Source organism: Gadus morhua, chromosome 21, assembly GCF_902167405.1.
Source record: "Gadus morhua chromosome 21, gadMor3.0, whole genome shotgun sequence".
Classification (NCBI taxonomy): Eukaryota; Metazoa; Chordata; class Actinopteri; order Gadiformes; family Gadidae; genus Gadus; species Gadus morhua.
In genome coordinates this window covers 2134935-2156700 of record NC_044068.1, presented here as the reverse complement: position 1 = coordinate 2156700, position 21766 = coordinate 2134935, and the positions used below count along the sequence as shown (strand labels likewise).

At 46.1% G+C, this 21766-nt stretch overlaps 3 protein-coding genes across 9 annotated transcripts in view; all 3 read left to right on the top strand.

Moving 5' to 3' along the window:
* Positions 1-776: 776 nt before the first annotated feature.
* LOC115534352 (deoxyribonuclease gamma) lies at positions 777-4864 on the top strand. 4 transcript variants are annotated; one of them, XM_030345265.1, is made up of 9 exons: positions 777-887; positions 1585-1730; positions 1900-1988; positions 2260-2346; positions 2644-2756; positions 3123-3235; positions 3414-3571; positions 4405-4501; positions 4615-4864. In XM_030345265.1, exons 2-9 carry the CDS (start codon positions 1587-1589, stop codon positions 4762-4764), a joined length of 951 nt encoding a protein of 316 aa, XP_030201125.1. In that variant the 5' UTR covers positions 777-887; positions 1585-1586; the 3' UTR covers positions 4765-4864. The 4 variants fall into 4 exon arrangements, with proteins under 4 accessions (XP_030201125.1, XP_030201124.1, XP_030201123.1 ...); XM_030345266.1 differs by having other exon boundaries at positions 789-887; positions 1582-1730; XM_030345264.1 differs by lacking the exon at positions 2260-2346 and having other exon boundaries at positions 786-887.
* Positions 4865-6824: 1960 nt separating this feature from the next.
* LOC115534353 (L-rhamnose-binding lectin SML) lies at positions 6825-18092 on the top strand. Of its 3 annotated transcripts, none has more exons than XM_030345270.1 (9): positions 6825-6960; positions 7122-7154; positions 7248-7292; positions 7518-7653; positions 7887-7990; positions 10855-10899; positions 11010-11148; positions 11260-11363; positions 17953-18092. In XM_030345270.1, the coding sequence occupies exons 1-9, from the start codon at positions 6930-6932 to the stop codon at positions 17961-17963; spliced, it is 648 nt and encodes a 215-aa protein (XP_030201130.1). In that variant the 5' UTR covers positions 6825-6929; the 3' UTR covers positions 17964-18092. The 3 variants fall into 3 exon arrangements, with proteins under 3 accessions (XP_030201130.1, XP_030201129.1, XP_030201128.1); XM_030345269.1 differs by lacking the exon at positions 17953-18092 and adding an exon at positions 11464-11609 and having other exon boundaries at positions 6831-6960; XM_030345268.1 differs by lacking the exons at positions 6825-6960; positions 7122-7154; positions 7248-7292; ... (3 more) ...; positions 11010-11148; positions 11260-11363 and adding exons at positions 14084-14207; positions 14325-14357; positions 14497-14541; ... (3 more) ...; positions 17503-17641; positions 17753-17856.
* Positions 18093-18910: 818 nt separating this feature from the next.
* The window catches only part of LOC115534356 (L-rhamnose-binding lectin SML), a 38531-nt gene continuing 35675 nt past the window's right edge, over positions 18911-21766 (top strand). The window contains exons 1-5 of one of the 2 annotated variants that reach the window (XM_030345274.1): positions 18911-19001; positions 19117-19149; positions 19289-19333; positions 21218-21353; positions 21604-21707. In XM_030345274.1, coding sequence (XP_030201134.1) covers positions 18971-19001; positions 19117-19149; positions 19289-19333; positions 21218-21353; positions 21604-21707 — 349 coding nt within the window. In that variant the 5' untranslated portion in view covers positions 18911-18970. The remainder of the gene's footprint in view (positions 19002-19116; positions 19150-19288; positions 19334-21217; positions 21354-21603; positions 21708-21766) is intronic. The other variant, XM_030345273.1, reaches the window with a different exon arrangement.

Sequence of the window (21766 nt, the reverse complement as noted above, 5' to 3'; positions counted from 1 at the left end):
TAGGGAATTTATTTTATTTTTTTATTTTATTTCTTCCAGCGGCAGCGAATGATAGGTAGGTTGTTTTCATTAAAAAACGAAAAAATTCGCTCATCCTTGTACAGAATGAAGAGGTACTGTATCAAACCGTAATTATAGTTTGCATAAAAAAAATAAATAAAAAAAAAAAAATTATAAAAAATTATTTGGGTCGCACATAAATTGACAGGATCGGTCGGAAACCGGAACAAAACAGAAAAAAAATTTAGGCCTAAGAACACACTCAGGAGGCTAGTGCTTAACTGGGTATAACGTTTGGATTCCATATGTGTTCTTGGCCTACACACCAACACAAAGTTCTGGTTTTAAATTATAGCTATTGCTGATATGTATGCCCTGTGTGTTATAGATGTTGATACTGTCAATGCTGTGGACCAGAGACAACCGAAGCTCAGACTGGAGGAACGTTGCAGTTAGATACTGAGAAGGACTTCCCCAGGAGAAGAGCCTTCCTTCAAACAGACGAAAACATTGAAGGAAACTGTGTTCTGACTGTGACACAGAGGACTGGAACTCATACAGAAACAGATGTATATGACAAGATTCTCTCTCTCTCTCTCTCTCTCTCTCTCTCTCTCTCTCTCTCTCTCTCTCTCTCTCTCTCTCTCTCTCTCTCTCTCTCTCTCTCTCTCTCTCTCTCTCTCTCTCTCTCTCTCTCTCTCTCTCTCTCTCTCTCTCTCTCTCTCTCTCTCTCTCTCTCTCTCTCTCTCTCTCTCTCTCTCTCTCTCTCTCTCTCTCTCTCTCTCCAGATGGTAGAGGCCCCTCCCACAGAGCCAAGGGGGAAGTGAGGTTTGTTGATCGAGGAGAAGGAAGTAGAGCCAAACAACAAGCGTTGCGGCCAGCAGAAGGTGAGTTGTATTGTTCACGCTAATCAAAGCTTATTGTTTGAGGTGTTTTCCCGGTTTAATGTTTAGGGAGGTTAAAGCAGCGTCAGTGGGGAGGGTGAGAGACCGGGAATCAGAAACCCGAGCCTATAGAAATCTGACTCGTGTGGAAAGAATGCAAAGCTTCACTTTACTTCTCTGTACGTTACATTTACTGATCCGTTTCACAGCCCATAGGCTGTATACAATATACAGCCTATGGGCTGTATATTGTATAACTTGTATCCGTGCGATCGAGTGGATTCAAGCACTGAAGCAAGTCTAGGATTCAAAGTAGTTTTAAAGTAAAAAAAAAAAGAGGAAGTGGAAGAGGAAGTGGACCCCGAGGCTTGTGGTCTAGGGAGAGCTCAGTTCCACCGGTCGGAGCACTTTGTATTGGCCCTGTCTCGCTGGCAAGTGAGACAGCGTGACCTTTGACCCCAGGTCTCTGTATGGTAACGAGGGCCGACCAAACGTCCTGCTTGACGACTGCAGTCATACTCCCAGCATCTCCCCGGCTCATTCAGCCGCTCAAAGGTCCCCTGGCCGAGTACTCATGTGTATTGGTGTGTGTGTTTGTGTGTATGTATTTGTGCGCTTGTGTGTGTGTGTGTGTGTGTGTGTGTGTGTGTGTGTGTGTGTGTGTGTGTGTGTGTGTGTGTGTGTGTGTGTGTGTCAGCAGCCATGAGGTCCTTCCTCCTCCTGCTCCCGCTCTGGGGGCTCTGGGGGGTCGTGGGGGCGTCAGACTTCAGGATCTGTGCCTTCAACGTCCAAGTTTTCGGCGAGAGCAAATCCAAAAACGTCGAGGTCATGAAGACCCTCGTCAAGGTGGGCGGAGTCACTCAGTCACACAATGACCACATTCACTGGATAAGAGTATCAGCTAATCCCCGTTATCTGTGTGTGTGTGTGTGTGTGTGTGTGTGTGTGTGTGTGTGTGTGTGTGTGTGTGTGTGTGTGTGTGTGTGTGTGTGTGTGTGTGTGTGTGTGTGTGTAGATCATTGCCCGCTGTGATGTGTGCGTGCTTCAGGAAGTGAGGGACAGCAAAAACAAAGCTGTGCCGAAGCTTATGGCCGAACTCAACAGGTAAACAAACAACGGCTCCGCCCCCATGCGCGCACACACACACACACACACACACACACACACACACACACACACACACACACACACACACACACACACACACACACACACACACGCATTGTTTACGTTTCCCCTGAATATGGGTCCTGTATTGATCCTGTATTTGTCCTGTATTGGTCCTGTATTGATCCTGCATTGGTATTGGTCCTGTATTGATCCTGTATTGGTATTAGTCCTGTACTGATTGTCTCCCCGTCTCGCCCTCTGTGAGTTACTACCGGGCCTCCCGCTACGATTTGGTGTCCAGCGAGAGTCTGGGCCGGTCGGCCTATCAGGAGCAGTATGTGTTTGTGTACAGGTGAGCTCATCCAATAGAAAGGCTCCATCAATCACCCACCAGAGACGTCTGCATTTTATCGAACATCTCAAAGGTTGACACCTCGGTGTAGTTAACAGTGGTATGGTAATCAGTTTAAAGAAACCCTAATGTCCCGGCAGGCAGTGTTGCCAGATTGGGCCATATTTCCCGCCCCAATCTGGCAACACTGTGCGCAGGTGTGAGTGGGATTAGCCGTCAGCAGCAGTCTCAACCTCTGCTTTGGGACCAGTCAGTGCTGCCTGGCGCTTCAGTGGGGGGGTGGTGTCTTTGCTTTAGGACTGCGACGGCTGAGGTGGTGGGCCAGTACCAGTACCCGGACAACCTTCCTGGGAGCCCGGACGCCTTCGCCAGGGAGCCCTTCGTCGTGAAGTTCAATGCGCCCTCAACAGGTGAGGGCTCACCTGTTCCACTAGAACGTCAACGGTCAACCAGCCGACCAATCAGGAACTGACACTGACACTGACACTGACACTGACACTGACACTGACACTGACACTGACACTGACACTGACTCTCTCTCTCTCTCTCTCTCTCTCTCTCTCTCTCTCTCTCTCTCTCTCTCTCTCTCTCTCTCTCTCTCTCTCTCTCTCTCTCTCTCTCTCTCTCTCTCTCTCTCTCTCTCTCTCTCTCTCTCTCTCTCTCTCTCTCTCTCTCTCTCTCTCTCTCTCTCTCTCTCTCTCTCTCTCTCTCTCTCTCTCTCTCTCTCTCTCTCTCTCTCTCTCTCTCTCTCTCTCTCTCTCTCCCTCTCTCACCAGCCATAAAGAGTTTCGTCCTGATCCCGGTCCACACCAGCCCGGAGAACGCCACCATAGAGATCGACGCTCTCTACGACGTCTTCACCGCCGTCCGGAGGAAGTGGAGGAATGAGGTACAAAAACGAGATGAGCCATGACATTGTGTTACTATGAGGTTGTCATGGCATCTCAGGCTTTGCCTCTCCATAAGAGGAAGCAAAATGAACAAAAATGTTGTAAGTTCAGAGTTGACGTGACGTTTGTGTGTGTCGAACATGGTAGTGAAGTTGGTTGGTGTGTGTCTGTGTGTAGAACGTGATGCTCCTGGGGGACTTCAACGCAGACTGCAGCTATCTGCCCAAGAAGAACCGGAAGGACGTGCGCCTGCTGACGGACCCCCGCTTCCTGTGGCTGATCGGAGACGACAGGGACACCACCGTCAGGGAGTCAACAGACTGCGCCTACGACAGGTGACCCCACGCATCTACCGGCTCAGTTCCTACTCCACCGGCTCTACTCCTACTCCACCGACTCTACTCCTACTCCACCGACTCTACTCCTACTCCACCGACTCTATTCATACTCCACCGACTCTATTCATACTCCACCGACTCTACTCCTACTCCACCGACTCTATTCATACTCCACCGACTCTATTCATACTCCACCGACTCTACTCCTACTCCACCGACTCTACTCCTACTCCACCGACTCTACTCCTACTCCACCGACTCTATTCATACTCCACCGACTCTACTCCTACTCCACCGACTCTACTCCTACTCCACCGACTCTACTCCTACTCCACCGACTCTATTCAAACTCCACCGACTCTACTCCTACTCTACCGACTCTACTCCTACTCCACCGACTCTACTCCTACTCCACCGACTCTACTCCTACTCCACCGACTCTATTCAAACTCCACCGACTCTACTCCTACTCTACCGACTCTACTCCTACTCTACCGACTCTACTCCTACTCTACCGACTCTACTCCTACTCTACCGACTCTACTCCTACTCTACCGACTCTACTCCTACTCTACCGACTCTACTCCTACTCTACCGACTCTACTCCTACTCTACAGACTCTATTCCTACTCTACCGACTCTACTCCTACTCCACCGACTCTACTCCTACTCTACCGACTCTATTCCTACTCTAACTCTATTCCTACTCTACCGACTCTATTCATCTCCCTGTGTGGTGATTGGTTCCTCTTCAACACGTCTTTGCCGTGCGTTCTGCTGAACCAGACTCACTATGGAGCTCATGTCCGTGTCGTCTGTCGTGTTGACAGGATCGTCGTCGAGGGCAACACCTTCCCCCGCCTCATCGTGCCGGGCTCGGCGGAGCCCTTCCTCTTCCCCGCCGAGTACGGCCTCACGGAGGAGCAGGTAACACACTGCCACCCCCCCCCCCCCTCAGAACCCCCTGACCCCTCCTCTCTGTGCCCCCCCCCCCCTGACCCCTCTCTTCTGTTCCCCCCCCCCCCGCCCCCCCCCCACAGGCCCTCAGCGTCAGCGACCACTACCCGGTCCAGGTCTCTCTGAGGTCTGGACCCTATCAGAAGGGGCGCCCTGTGAAGTCCGGTCCCTGTCCCGGCCTGGTCCTCAGCCCCCCCCTGGTGCTGGCCGTCTTCTGGCTGGCCTTCAGCTAAACCCACCGTGTGTGTGTGTGTGTGTGTGTGTGTGTGTGTGTGTGTGTGTGTGTGTGTGTGTGTGTGTGTGTGTGTGTGTGTGTGTGTGTGTGTGTGTGTGTGTGTGTGCGTGCGCGCGTGTCTGTGTGTCTGTGTGTGTGTGTAATGGACAATAAAGTATAAGCTACCGACTGAAATGCCTCTCAGGTCACATTAGGGGGGAGTGGGGGGGGGGTTGTCACATGACGCACACGTGTTCAATCTGCCAAATCATCTGCTATTGTTGTCTATCCTGTAAATACAGTTTATATTTGATAATAAAACTGTTTTTCCTAATCCTTGTTTCGCCGTTGTTCTTATCAAAGTGATATCTCATATTTTCCTGTCGATATCAATACACGCATATTCAAAATGATTACCCTAACCATTTACCTAACCAATCAAACAGACACTATTTATGTTTACTTTTATTAGCTAAGTGATTTAAAATGTTTTACCTGTATGCATGGCAATGATGGCAGCCCCAGTCAGAAGGAGGGATCCCCCACTCTGAAGGAGGGATCCCCCACTCTGAAGGAGGGGTCCCCCACTCTGAAGGAGGGATCCCCCAGTCTGAAGGAGGGGTCCCCCAGTCCGAAGGAGGGGTCCCCCACTCCGAAGGAGGGGTCCCCCACTCTGAAGGAGGGGTCCCCCACTCCGAAGGAGGGATCCCCCAGTCTGAAGGAGGGGTCCCCCAGTCTGAAGGAGGGATCCCCCAGTCTGAAGGAGGGATCCCCCACTCTGAAGGAGGGATGGGCAAAACACATCTTTTTAAATTATAAACCTAACTAAAATTTGAAAAGAACACAGACTCACACACATGAAAAATAAAAAATAAAGCTAATTGAATACCAATCAGTGTGAGCCTTAGCACTACAAATAGACCTCAGGTGAGCTCAGCTCCTTTGTGAGACAGTGAGAGTCAGGGGAAGAGGACAAGAGAGCGATGATAAGCTTGTTATTGCTTAAACACTTCTTCTTAGTCTTGGGAGTCAAAAAGTGATGAGAAAATTATAAAATAAATATAAGTTATACATAATAGAAACTATTCATGATCTTTTAAGAAGTCCTTAGGTTTTTTCCCTGCATTTATGCTAATGACCACATGCTTACAGGCGATTAGCATAAATCCCTAACTAAAATACGCGATGAAAACAGATTTTATATGGCAATAAAGAACAACATCGGATCTAACAGTATGGATTCATTGACGGCTTCCGCCTGCGATGCGTCAACGTTGCCGCCATATTGGAGAGGGCAAGGCTGGCCTGCCAACAAATACACGTACGGGAAGCTGCTGGTCTCTGGATAAAAAGCTCTGTTGGCCGAGGGCGCGGCCGTCCTGCAGAACAGAACGCAAAGCCTTAGCTTCCTTGTTCCTTCTGCAGGAGAGCACCTCCCTCTGCCAAGTGAGTTCAATAATAGTTAATAATAGAACACATCAGTACTCAAGCGTGATCACAGCTCGTTCTACCAGCAAGGGGCGGGCGGTATCACAGTAAACACACATTCATGTATCGTATCAGATTAACACATAAAAAATGCTCAATGCGTGGGTTTTAAAATACACAGGCCGTTATAAACTTGGTATGAATGTATTGATACGTTCATTATGTGGATAAAGAACCGTTTTTGGTTCCTTTCATCTTGAATGACCATCAGGGACGGATCAGCAACGCGGGCCGGAGTGGAACTCAGACCAGTACTGTCCACGCCCAGGCTGGTCTGACTAGGAACGAAGGACATTTTCAACTCAATACAAGTTAAGCTAAGTTAAGTTATCCTTTAGTGTCCCTTTTTTGGGGGAAATTATTTTCTCTGCTTCTAACCCATGCACCATTTGTACCATGCGGTACAAATGGTGTGGGGTTGTTATCACACGTCCTTGGAGGATCTGCCGCACATAGTATTAGTATTTCTAATTTTCAACAGCCTAAAGAAATATATGGTGTAACGATTGTAATTATTTCTGCTTGGCTTCGCGCCCCCTCTGTGTGGGAGGTCCTACAGCGAGGGCCCCGCCCACACCTGCCTGCATGGCGCTGGGTGTGGGCGGGGCTTGTTGAGTCCTCTCTGGATAAATAGCCGTGTCCCTTTTGGGGAAGCATTAGCAGCCCTGCTGAGCTCCCACCAACACCTCTGGAACCATGCTCAGATCTCTCCTGCGCTCAGCGCTCGGTAAGTACTGTCATGGAGTCACACCTTCTGGGACCCGGGACCCCACTACATTCACTCTCTGGCTTTCAGAAGCAGCAGATGATTTGATTTATTGCTGTTGGATCAAAACAGCAAAATAAGTGTTTTTACAGATGATGATAAAGATGTGGTTTCTTTTTTAGTGTTGGCGGCAGTATGCTGTCTTACATATTCAGGTACGGTGTCTGTCTGTCTGTCTGTCTGTCTGTCTGTCTGTCTGTCTGTCTGTCTCTGTCCGTCCTCTGAAGCCATATCCTCCATTTCCACAGAGAGCGTCATCACTTGTGAGGATCGGATGCAGCGACTGAGTTGTGGTAAGAAAACCCGTTATGAGGTCAAAGTGTCTCACCGTGCAGTTACGGCTCAGAAAAGGCTTCTGTGAATCTGGAGCCACTGTAACTTACGCCAGAAAACTCCAAGACGGACCCCAAAGTGTTCAAATGTTCTTATCCATTAACTAATAACTAACAAACTAAAAAATTGCTAAGTGACGGTAAAATTAAATGGATTGTTAAATTAATCTCTAATCTCTCCCACAGATCAAGGAGTGGTCAGTGTGCTCACAGTGGCCTACGGACGGACTGACAGACAGACCTGCAGTGAAGGCCGGCCCCAAGGACAGCTGGACAACACTGCATGCTCTCAAGGAGGCGCCCTGGAAACCCTTGCAAACAGGTGCCCGGGATTGAGAGCTTCCCCGAACGTACAGCTGCACTCTGTAACGTTGAACTGAAACCATCACTCTTTGGGAATGTGAACCCTAGTGGATACTGGATCGATTATTTGGTTATTATGGATAATGGAATTTTAGTGTTTGTTGTTTTGGTTCCCAGACAGTGTTCTTTGCATGCAGGTATTTGTAGCTCTGGTCCTATTGGTAATGTGCGTTATGATCTCATCGTGTGAAGGTGTAACGGCAGAAGGATCTGTGAAGTGGACAAAACGATCTTCAGTGACCCCTGCCCTGGCACCTACAAATACATCCAAACCACGTACACCTGCCTCCCTGCAAGTGAGTCCTGTCACTCTGTGGTGGAACCCTTAGGCTCCATACTAAGGAAACACAACATCTGTTTCCGCTGTTAAGCAGATGATACCCAAATTGATATACTCAAACTCAAAGATCCCAACTCAGTTCAACGGCTTTTAGACTGTCTTGATGACATCAAATCATGGATTTCCATCAATTACTTTAATTTAAATGAAAATAAAACAGAGTTTATAGTAATAAAGCCAAGTAAAGCTTGTACATTTAGCATAGAATTAGGATCCCTGGAACTATGGAAGCATATATGTAGCAAAATTCTAATGGCAATGCAATTTGCAATTTGCAAATCAATAAGTCATTACATTATGCAATTGACAATTCATTATGCAATTTAATAAAGTCATTTCTAAATACGTTATTCAAAGTGTATTTTAGGTCCAATTTTTTGAGGTCCTTTATTCAAATTGGAAAGCTATAGCGTCCCCGTGATTGCATTGCACTTCACCACGCTCCGTGTGTTGCAAAATTCAAATGGCATTTCAATCCGCAAAACGTTTTGCAAAACGTATCAGCCAATCGCGTCTGGGCGGCATCTACGTCACTTCCTCGTTAGACCATCTGATCATTCACGTTAGTACATGGCACTTTATTTCCATCTGTCATCATAAGGGGCCAAGTTACCTCCCCTTTCTCTGCCTTACCATACCAGAAGATTTGGCCCGCCAATATGACAATGAGCTTCAACCATGCGAGCGCCACATGTGTGTGTGTATGTGTGTGTGAATACACACGTTGTACACTTCTTTGTTATTTGGATAACCGTTCTGCGGGTGGTGTTATGGCGAATAACACGTCGGGTTCTCTGACCTCTCAGGTATTTCCACAACGAGGCTCGTAGTGGCGGTTATCTCAGCCATGGTTGAGAAGGAATTAGGGGAAAGGAGCTTCGGCTTTGACCTTAAGTATATGAACTGCGACATGGAGGAGAAAGGGATTGTTGCCCGCGATTGTCTCCCGCCAGAGCCCCGTCGCCCGCTGCCCACTGCCGATGTACCACCACCGCCGCGAGGCACAACCGCCACGAGGCAGAACCGCCACAAGGCACCACGGTGCGGCCCCGGCCGTGGTGCCACGGCGCTGCCCGCATCCGAGGCGGTGGTGCATCGACAGCGGGCAGCAGGGCTCCGGCGGGAGACAATCGCGGTCAACAATCTCTTTCACCTCCATGTCGCGGTTCAGTATACTTCAGATTGATGTGGAAGTGGAAGAACCAGAGACTTCGGAGAACCCGACGCAGTCGTTTGAGATTCATAATATCGTCGTTCGGCGTTTGCAAAAACCTTTTGCAAAGTGTTTTGCGGATTGAAATGTCTTTTGAATTTTGCAAAGGAATTTTTGCAATTTTACACGGAGCAATTTGACAAAATGTTAGTCTATTTTTATTGTTACAACTTTTGCACATTTTATTTAGGATTTCATTGTCAGTTTGCATATTAAAATACACTTTGAATAACGTATTTACAAATTACATTATTAAATTACATAATGAATTGCATAATGTAATGACTTATTGCCATTTGAATTTTGCTACATATATGCTATGCTTCATTATGGAACCTTATTCTAAGCACTCTGTTAGAAATCTTGGTATCATTTTCGACACAGATTTTAAACTGGACAAGCAAATTAACTCTTTGGTAAAAGCCAGCTTATCCAAATTACTACTCACCATCCCACCGTCTAGTCTAAAGAGCAGGGGTAATGGGGCTCTTTCAGTTGTTGGGCCCCAGTGTCATGGTTTTGAATAATGTTTTTTGCACTTTGGACTTTGGCGGCATCAAGTGGCCGTGCATGTGTTATTTAAGTATTTTCTGTTCCTTTGTTTTGCCAATTAGCCCCGTCACCTGTGTATTGTTGCTCCGGTCACATGACCAATCAAGCCATGTATTGAAGCCCTGCTTTTGCCTATGTTCAGGGCTTAGTCGTTGTCAGAATTGGGGATCAAGCCCGGATCTACGAATCAACAGTTCTACTCTGAACCCAGTTAACAAAAAGGGAAGGGTATAGACTCAAGTGCAGAGAGGGTTTAACTGAAAGGTTGTTTATTACAACAAAGTCTTTGGGCAAAAACACAGAAGATCACAAATTCCAAAACGAGGGCAAAATCCAAAAAGAGCAAAAAATCCAACAGAGAAAGCAAAAGGAAAACTCAAAAACAGGTAGATCCTCATCAAAAGACAAGTCCAAAACGTCATACCAAAGGGGCAAATCCAAGTGGGTAATCCAGAGGGCAGGCAAGCGGTCAAAACACAGGGGATCAATAATAATTTCCAATACAAGACTTTAGCTTCGGTCAGAGTACGAACGTGGCACATCAAAGACTAAGCACTGAACACAAAAGCAGGGCTTAAATACATGGCTTGATTGGTCATGTGACCGGAGCAGCAATACACAGGTGACGGGGCTAATTGGCAAAGCAAGGGAACAGAAAATACTTAAATAACACATTTACGGCCACTTGATGCCGCCAAAGTCCAAAGTGCAAAAAACATTATTCAAAACCATGACACCCAGACTGTGGAACAAACTCCCTCTTCATGTTAGGCTAGCCCCTTCAATGCCCATTTTGAAAGCACTCACAAAAACTCATTTATTTTCTCTTGAATTTAACTCTGCATACGTTTTATTATTGTCTGTGTCCGGTTTTGTGCTTTAAATGTTTTTACGTTATTTCTGTTTTTATAACTCGATAGCTGATTTGTACAGCACTTTGGTCAGCTGTTGTTGTTTTAAAGGGCTCTAAAAATAAACTTGACTTGACTGTGAAGTACTGAAACACTGGACCTCCATGTGTGTGAGTGTGATGTCTAACCAGCCTTCATGTGCAGATCATGTCGTCGGCTGTGAGATGTCGGAAGTGGAACTCTCCTGTGGTAGGATTCACCACCGATGTGTCACAATGTGCTCAACAATAAAGTCCCATATTTCATCTTCACCTGCAAGTTCACATGTGAGGTTCTCTTCCTGTCTACTCCCCACCCAGATGCCGGCCAGACGATAGCGCTCATTGGAGCGTTCTACGGGCGCGCCGACCGAACCACCTGCATATACGATCGTCCTGAAGTTCAATTTAATAAAATCACTTGCTTTACTCCTACTGCGAACCGAGTTGTAGCTGAAAGGTACTGATCCTGATTCCTCTCCTTGTTAAAATGTAAATTCATAGCTAATAAAGAGCGGTCATTTGGTGACTTCCAGATTGGTGAGAGGAGTTAACAACCGTGTCTCCACAGGTGTAACGGTAAAAATCGTTGTAGTGTCTATGCACTGGACTCAGTGTTTCAGGATCCCTGTCCTACGACCATCAAGTACATGGAACTGGCTTATACCTGTGAATGTAAGTTTTGGAAACAAACATTGTTTTTTTTTCCTACAATGTGGATTTAGCTCTTCTCTAATAGAACCTGTTCTTCATACTGAGCTTTCCAATCCTACAGATCCCCTCTGAGGAGAGCAGCAGGCCTACACTACCAACACCAACATCTGGAGACGCATGCCCCCCCCCCTCCAGCTCTCCACCTACTGAATTAATCTTGATCTTGCTTTCTGCTTTTTGCATTAAATGATTATTACAACATTCAAACTCATGCTCTGATGCAGTCATGTGTGTTGTGAAAGAAAGAACATCAGTGCATACAAGTAGGCCTTCATCTTCTACCAGTGAGAACTTTTGATGTCTTTACCGATCCATTTACACCATTTTATGTCTCCTAGGTTGACCTTCTGAGGTCAGAGGTTATCAAGGCCTTATTATTAAAGCCTTATTATTAAAGCATGCTACTGTTTGGATTCAGCCAGATCTCATCTATGTAGCCAGACTTCTTCCTTCCCTGAGATACTAATCCAAGACACTGGATCCACAAACTTTGAAAATCCCTTCAAACAAATATTCTCTTCAAAATGAAAAACATAGAACTCTTAAAACCGTTATGAGATAAAGATTGATCTCAGCGGTGTAGAAATGATTGTATAAAAATGTTGGAATAAACTGGAGGGGAATTCCTCTGTGGTCTCACAGAGGAATACGTATAAAACGTTATAATATTTATTTTACAAAGAATGTAAAGATGGTAACATGGTCTCGGTCTTTGATAAGACCTTATTGGCAGCACAAGGAAAAGTACCGTATTGGACAGAATATAAGACAGCCTTTTTCCCCTCGAAATAGGTCCGAAAAAGTCGGGTTGTCTTATATTCGGGGCCTAGTATTCAGAGAGCAGCTTATCTTCTTCGCCTCTCCCTTTAAATGTCGATGCACATTCGCGGCCCCAGGTGGCGCCAAAAACTGGTTCCGGGAAGAAGTAGTCCAGCATCCTTAACAACCAGCCCGTTCTATTTCATGTAGGGTACGCCGTCTAGGCTTCGCCTTATGGGCTTCGCCTTATGGGCTTGTCCCGTGCGCGTTCTCGCGCGCACTGAAAATTTAAACTATGCACCAATCAACATGGGCACCACCCACATTTCCCACGGTACCGTGAATATTAGGCGGCGCATACCGCCGCTCATCCTCCCTTTTCTTTCAGCAATTGTACTGATCTACGAAAAAGAAGAATGTCTTCGAACCTTCAAACCGATGGCAGCGGCGTGGGCGAGGCGACGGACCAACGGCCCATATCAGGGCCACTGGAGAGCGCATCTATGAGAGCTAGGGGGTCCTTATCAGGGCCAATGGAGAGCGCATCTAAGAGAGCTAGGGGGTCCATATCAGGGCCACTGGAGAGCGCATCTATGAGAGCTAGGGGGTCCTTATCAGGGCCACTGGAGAGCGCATCTATGAGAGCTAGGGGGTCCTTATCAGGGCCACTGGAGAGTGGATCTATGAGAGCTAGGGGGTCCTTATCAGGGCCACTGGAGAGCGCATCTATGAGAGCTAGGGGGTCCTTATCAGGGCCTCAGTGCGCCTCCTGTCCCACTTCCCTGGCGCCGGGTGACTCACTTTTTTCTCTTGATCATCTCCTTGCTTGAGCTAGGAGGAATTCGTTTTTGATTAAGCTGTTGTGTTTTGCACATCCTCGGCTATTTTGAGTCTTATGCGCCCCGGTGACTCAAGTTTTTTGACGGGTCCAGCAGGAGTGCATTGATGGGGCTCCGCTCGCAGCTTCGCCTTAGCCCATAAGGCCTACATGAAATAGAACGATAGTTATGATATTATAACTCTAGCTCTATGATTGTAGGCGTCGCCGTCTAGTTTCCCACCTGCTGACCCTCCAAATGCTGAAAGAAAAGCGTGGAGGATGGGCGGCAGTTTGCGCCGCCTTAAATACACGCTACCGTGGGTAATGTGGGTGGTGCCCACGTTGATTGGTGCATAGTTGAAAATTTCCTCATGGGACAAGCCCATGAGGCAGAGCCTAGACAGCTATGCCTACAATCATAGCCCTAGAGTTATAATATAATAACTATCGCTACCAGGTTTTAAAGATGGAAAGACAGGGTGAGCATTTAGAGAAGTGGCTCAAAAGTGGGTCAGGTCGATCCACAACAGCGTAGGAGCTATGATGCCAATTTTTAAATAATGGTCGTCAATGAGGTTGAGTCAAGTAACAACTGCCAAGCTGCCAAGAAGTTCGGGGTCACGGAGTGTAACGTAAGAAAATGGCGAGCACAAAAACAACGTCTCACAGATGCCAGTCAGTGCAAATCTGGTCTGCAAATCTTTTTTTCTAAATGTTTGGGTTGTAAACGGGGGGTCGTCTTATAATCAGGGTCGTCTTATATTCGGACCAATACTGTACTGTGGCTCTTCAATGCTGCGTTGTCCCCAGATGACATATTGATCCTGACAGACCAAAGGCCTCCAGTGAACTTGTTTACATTCGACCTTAACGGTTATGCTGCTCTCACTCTCCAAGAACAACACAAAGGATATGGTCCTCATGTTGACTGTTCGTCCACGAGTTCATACATACTAACTTTTGGCTAATACTATAAGCCATATCGCAGAAATAAGAACACAATATTAAACAATAGGAAGTATACTTCATTCAGGCAGAGCCTTCCTTGACCTCTCTCTGGTGAGATCACCATCACACCTGCCTGCATGGCGCTGGGTGTGGGCGGGGCTTGTTGAGTCCTCTCTGTATAAATAGCCGTGTCCCTTTGGGGAAGCATTAGCAGCCCTGCTGAGCTCCCACCAACACCTCTGGAACCATGCTCAGCTCTCTCCTGCGCTCAGCGCTCGGTAAGTACTGTCATGGAGTCACACCTTCTGGGACCCGGGACCCCACAACATTCTGACTCTCTGGCTTTCAGAAAATATGTTTTTTTACACGTGATAATGATTTTGTTTGTTTTTTAGTTTTGGCAGCAGTCTGCTGTCTTACAAGTGCAGGTAAGGTGTGTGTGTGTGTGTGTGTGTGTGTGTGTGTGTGTGTGTGTGTGTGTGTGTGTGTGTGTGTGTGTGTGTGTGTGTGTGTGTGTGTGTGTGTGTGTGTCCTCTCTTCTGAAGCCTATATCCTCTATTTCCACAGAGAGCGTCATCACTTGTGAGGGCCGAATGCAGCGACTGAGTTGTGGTAAGAAAACCCATTAATGAAAGGATTGGACGACCTGGCCAGAAAGAACAAAATGCAAACATGAGGTCAAAGGGAAGTGTCTCACTGTGCAGTTAAGCCTATACTCAGAAAAGCAGGATGCTCTTGACACACCGATATGTTTATTCAGAGACTTCCAGGTAGTTTGCTTCTATGACAGCCCTACTTTCTTGGGGTCTGACGCGAAGCACGTTGGTATGTCCAAAACTAAAAGGCTTTGGGGATTTGGTATATGGGCCCTCGTACAAGTCTTTGAGACTGTGCTGCCCGGTTCAAGGATGAAAGATCGACTCTGAATATTATGAAGTGCAGCGCTGGAAAAGAGGGGTCAGAACTGGCTCCAGCCGGAACCTCGACCCACAAACAATATCCAAATGAAAAGAGATGGACAGGATTCAACAGCAGCTGAGATTGGAACATGACCCATTTCTTCAGTTTGCACTGAAATCAGACCCAATATTTACAGAGCAGTGATCCCTAAAACACCCCCACACACACACACACACACACACACACACACACACACACACACACACACACACACACACACTCCTCCCCTTATTTTGGCCTTCACCGATTCATCGTTTGCTGTTTCAATTTCGCAATACCAATTATTGAATAACACAATAGAAATACAAATATATTTAATAATATTATTTTATTCAACTTAAACGATAGAGTAGGTGGTTTGTACAGGTCGCCCAGTACGAACCACGTGACCGTTTGGCCCCCTGTCGACTGTTTTAGGAACTGCATATCGACGTCACTGCCAAAACATAATGCACGGCATCATTTAATACTCGGTGGAAATGCAACCTTTTAAGAAGGAGTCACCATTAAAATGTGTTTGAATAACATTATGGCGATAAATGTGCATTTTGATTCCCATGGCATGAAAATTTCCCTTTATGAGGTTTTCTTACAATAATATGAGTTCCCCTAGCTTGCCTACGGACCCCCAGTAGCTAGAAATGGCATTAAGTGCAAAACGAGCTCCAGGTGTCCTGCTCCGCCTCTGAAAAATGGAAGCTCAGACGCTCCGAATTCGAATTTGGCACATAAGGGGCCAAGTTACCTCCCCTTTCTCTGCCTTGCCCGCCCAGAGAATTTGGCCTGCCAATGAGACTATGAGCTTCAACCGTGCGAGCGCCACATGTGTGTGTGTGTGTGTGTGTGTGTGTGAGAGTGTGTGTGAATACAGACGTTGTACACTTCTATGTTATTTGGACAACCGTTCTGCTGTTGGTCTTATGGGTCGGGTTTAGGGCTGTCAACGAATATTCGAAGTTCGAATATTCGTTCGAAATGTATCCAAAAACGCGAATTTGAACGTGAAAATTAATATTCGAATGTGAAAAAACACTCCCGCGGTACAAGCGCCTCTATCTGCTTTGTGAATGAGCCTCTGTCTGTTCGCGATGTCCCTCATAATATTCGAATGTGAAAAAACACTCCCGCGGTACAAGTGTAACAGACTAGTATTGTGAAGAGCGAATGTATTTTATCCCCCCGGGGTTTCCGTACTTGGATATAGGTATTCCAGCTCGGCTATGCCATTCAATAAGCATCCGAAGTAGAGCTCAGGGAGCTAGTAGTCTGGCTGGTGAAAGCTGCTATAACGCAATGTTCTCGGCAAAGTCCGAGACAGCTTTTTTTCATGAACCGAACGTTGCGTAGTGCTGGCCCTTTCGCTGGCATGGTGGAAGACGTAGGCGACATGCATTTTTTTCTTTATCGATTTTAATAGGCCTTCTCGATAAATAGTAAGCAAAGCAAGGAACGTTACCACTAGCATACTTTGTAACATTCAGAAGCGGGCGTCTTCTTCAGATTACTATAGTTTGCGCGCTTGCAGGTGTGGTGGTGAAATGCAAGCGATACAAAGTTGTGGCTTTTCATGATTAGGCCTCCACGTTACTGGGCTGTTTATAGGATATATATATATCCCACTAATTTGAACCATGGTTTTGTCGCATTATTGACATATTGACGGCAACTGCGTAAAATAGGCAACCAGGCATGACATTCTTCTGTTGAGCTGTAGACACTCAGTTACTCATCACAGCAGAGAAGAGAACATTTCTGTAACTTCCTCCAGTGACCCCAAAACGGACCCCCAAAGTTTTGTCAATTGGCCTACTTTCAACGTTATTACCTAATTTGCTAATTTTAAGAGTAGCAAAATTATAAATAAAATAAAAAAGGAATCTCTAATGTCTCCCACAGATCAAGGAGTGGTCAGTGTGCTCACAGGGGCCTACGGACGGACTGACAGACAGACCTGCAGTGAAGGCAGAACTTCAGGACAGGTGGCCAACACTGCATGCTCTCAATCAGGCGCTCTGGAAGCCCTTGCTAACAGGTGACTAGTGTTGAGGCCTTCCCCTAACCTACAGCGGCCCTCTGTAACGTTGTACTGCCACCTTCAGTCTCTTGGGGAATGTGATCCCCGATCACAGGAATTAGTTTCAGTTAAGATTAGTAAATTTACATTAAAGATGAGTAGAGAACAATGTGTTTTGGTGCCCAGACAGTGTCGTCTGCTTGCAGGTATTTGTATCTCTCGTCTTATTAGTGATGTGTGTTCCTGGTTAAGGTGTAACGGTAAGAAAGTCTGTGAAGTGGACCAAACTATCTTCGGTGCCGACCCCTGCCGTGAAACCTACAAATACATCCAAACCACGTACAAGTGCATCCCAGCACGTGAGTCCTGTCACTCTGAAGCACTGCAACACTGGACCTCCATGTGTGTGTGTGATGTCTAACCAGAGTTTATGTGCAGATCATGTCGTCGCCTGTGAACTTTCCACGGCGGAACTCTCCTGTGGTAGGATTCGCCACCGTCGCCGATGTGTCACAATGTGCTCGACAATCAAGACTCATATTTCATCTTCACCTGCAAGTCCACATGTAAGGTTCTCTTCCTGTCTGCTCCCCACCCAGACAGCGGCCAGACGATACTGCTCATTGGTGCGTTCTATGGGCGCGCCGACCGAACCACCTGCATATACGGTCGTCCTGACGGTCAATTCAATAACATCAACTGCTTTACTCGTACTGCGAACCGAATTGTAGCTGAAAGGTACTGAGCCTGATTCCTCTCCCTGTTAAGATGTACATTCATAGCAAATGAAGAGCTGTCACTGGGTGACTTCCAGATTGGTGAGAGGAGTTACCTACCGTGTCTCCACAGGTGCAACGGTAAAAAACGTTGTAGTGTCTATGCGATGAACTCAGTGTTTCAGGATCCCTGTTCTAGGACCGCCAAGTACATGGAACTGGCTTATACCTGTGAATGTAAGTTTTGGAAACAAACGTTTTTTTTCCTACAATGTGGATTTAGCTCTTCTCTAATATAACCTGTTCTTCATACTGAGCTTTCCAATCCTACAGATCCCCTCTGAGGAGAGCAGCAGGCCTACACTACAAACACCAACATCTGGAGACGCATGCCCCCCCCCCCCCCCTCCAGCTCTCCACCTGATGAATGAATCTTGATCTTGCTTTTTGCATTAAATGATTATTACAACATTCAAACTCATGCTCTGATGCAGTCATGTGTGTTTTGAAAGAAAGAACATCAGTGCATTGGCCTTCATCTTCTACCAGTGAGAACTTTTGATGTCTTTACGGATCCATTTACACCATTCTATGTCGAGTAGATTGACCTTCTGAGGTCGGAGGTTATCAAGGCCTTATTATTAAACCCTTGTTATTAAAGCATTCTACTGTTTGATTTCAGCAGGATCTCATCTATATAGCCAGACTTCTTCCTTCCCTGAGATACTAATCCAACACAGTGGATACACTTTGAAAATCCCTTCAAATAAATATTCTCGCAAAAAATGAAAAACATAGAACTCTTAAAACCGTTATGAGATAAAGATTGATCTCAGCGGTGTAGAAATGATTGTATAAAAATATGTTGGTATAAACTGGAGGGGAATTGCTGTGGTCTCTGGTAAAACGTATAAAACGTTAAAAAAAAAAAGCGAAAAGTGCTCTGGCTCTTCACTGCTGCGTTGGCCCAGATGATGTGTCGATCCTGACAGACAAAGGCCTCCATTGAACTTGTTTACATTCAACCTTAACGCTAATGCTGCTCTCACTCTGCAAGAACACCACAAAGGTCCTCATGTTGACTGTTCATTCACGAGTTCATACATACTAACTTTTGGCTAATACTATAAGCCATATCGCAGAAATAAGAACACAATATTAATCAATAGGAAGCATACTCCATTCAGGCAGAGCCATTCCTTGACCTCTCTCTGGTGAGATCACCATCACACCTGCCTGCATGGCGCTGGGTGTGGGCGGGGCTTGTTGAGTCCTCTCTGGATAAATAGCCGTGTCCCTTTGGGGGAAGCATTAGCAGCCCTGCTGAGCTCCCACCAACACCTCTGGAACCATGCTCAGCTCTCTCCTGCGCTCAGCGCTCGGTAAGTACTGTCATGGAGTCACACCTTCTGGGACCCGGGACCCCACTACATTCACTCTCTGGCTCTCAGAAAATATGTTTTTTTACACGTGATAATGATTTTGTTTGTTTTTTAGTTTTGGCAGCAGTCTGCTTTCTTACAAGTGCAGGTAAGGGGTGTGTGTGTGTGTGTGTGTGTGTGTGTGTGTGTGTGTGTGTGTGTGTGTGTGTGCGCGCGCGCGCGCGCGCGCGCGCGCGAGCTCTCTCTCTCTCTCTCTTCTCTGAAGCCTACATCCTCTATGTCCACAGAGAGCGTCATCACCTGTGAGAACCGGATGCAGCGACTGAGTTGTGGTAAGAAAGCCCGTTAATGAAAGGTTCGGACGACCGGGCCAGAAATAATGAAATGCAAACATGAGGTCAAAGGGAAGTGTCTCACTGTGCAGTTAAGCCTATACTCAGAAAAGCAGGATGCTCTTGACACACCGATATGTTTATTCAGCAATTTACAGGTAGTTCGCCTCTATGACAGCCCTACTTTCTTGGTGTCTGACGCAAAGCACGATGACCACCAGAGAGTAAAACATGAGCTCCCAGTTAGGTCCACCACAGATTGTTGGCATGTCCAAAACTAAAAGGCTTTGGGGATTTGGTATGAGGGCCCTCGGTCAAGTCTTGGAGACTGTGCTCCCCGGTTCAAGACTGAAAGAGTATGATCGACTCTAAATATTATGAAGTGCACCGCTGGAAAAGAGGGGTCAGAACTGGCTCCAGCCGGAACCTCGACCCAGAATCGAAACTATCCAAATGAAAAGAGATGGTCAGGATTCAACAGCAGCTGAGATTGGAACATGACCCCTTTCTTAATCAGTTTGCACTGATATCAAACCCAATATTTACAGAGCAATGACCCCTAAAACACACACACACACACACACACACACACACACACACACACACACACACACACACACACACACACACACACACACACACACACACACACACACACACACACACACACCTTATTTTTGTCTTTACCGATTCATCTTTTGCTGTTTCAATTTCGCAATACCAACTATTGAATAACCCAGTAGAAACACAAATATATTTTAATTATAGCCCTATTGTGTTATTCAACCTAAAAGAGAGTAGATTGTTTGCACAGGTCGCCCAGTACGACTCACTTGACCGTTCGGCCTCCCGTCGACTGTTTTAGGAACTGCATGACGTCACTGCCCATACACAATTGACGGCATTCATTTTATTCTCGGTGGAATTGCGACCTTTTAAGAAGGTTTTACCATTAAAAAGTTTGAATAACATTTATAGCGATAAATCTGCATTATTTTTCATAATCTTAGGTCAGTTTGAATAACAGTCTTTGTGTTGTCTAAGCTTTTGTGATTAGTACTATTTGATGTAACTGTTGATGTTCAAATAAAACATTTTAAAGGACCCAGGGATGGCATTTATTCTTCTTTGGGACGGATTAGGAGGACGTATTTTTGTGGTGCACAAGGGAAGTTTATAATTCCGCAGAAATAAATCCATTACAACGGTTCCTTTCATGTATACATTTTGTCTAAGAAGATTAATATGAGACATTAATACCGCTGTTGGATGATCTCCTTGTAATAAAAACTTATATTTTCGAGTTACCCCGGGAAGACATTCATTGTTCTTCGGGGCGGGCTTACCATACAAATGGGCAGCACATAAACCAACGTGTTTTTCAGAGTAAACCGGAAGTCTCCATTCGCTCTGCTTCCTTCCGAAAATCCATTCCAAAGCTAAACTTTTTATATACATTTTGTTTATCAAGCTAATCATGACAAATCACTGCTTAAAATGTTTTTCAATCAATACAATAAAATGCAGATGACAAGCATTGTTAAAGGTTACCATAATTATCAACATGGGGTAATAGATACACACATAGAATGACTTCAGAGAGAGAAACGGAGGCGTCTGGTCTCTTTTGTAATCAGGGCATCAAGGTTTACTACATTTTATGTGAAAATATATATGTTTTAAAAAGGCTTCTGTTGAGCTGTAGACACTCAGTTACTCATCACAGCAAAGAAGAGAACATTTCTGTAACTACATCCAGTGACCCCAAAACGGACCCCCTACGTTTTGTCAATTGGCCTACTTTCAGCGTTATTGCCTAATTTGCAAATCTTAAAGATTAAATGATAAATAAAAACATTGGTTAATCTCTAATCCTTCCAACAGATCACGGAGTAGTCAGTGTGCTCACAGTGGCCTACGGACGGACTAACAGACGGACCTGTAGTGAAGGCCGGCCCCCAGGACAGCTGGAAAACACTGAATGCTCTCAAACCAGCGCTCTGGAAGCCCTTGCTAACAGGTGACTAACAGGTGATCAGTGTTGAGGGCCTCCCCTGACCTACAGCGGCCCTCTGTAACGTTGTAGCCTACAACCGCCTTCAGTCTCTCTGGGAATGTGATCCCCAAACGCAAGAATTAGTTTCAGTTAAGATGAGTAAATTGACGTTAAAGATGAGTAGAGAACAATGTGTTTGGGTGCACAGACAGTGTGGTCTGCTTGCAGGTATTTGTATCTCTCGTCTTATTAGTGATGTGTGTTCCTGGTTAAGGTGTAACGGTAAGAAAGTCTGTGAGGTGGACAAAGAGATCTTCAGTGACCCCTGCCCTGAGACCTACAAATACATCCAAACCACGTACACCTGCCTCCCTGCACGTGAGTCCTGTCACTCTGTGAAGTACTGCAACACTGCCTCCATGTGTGTGAGTGTGATG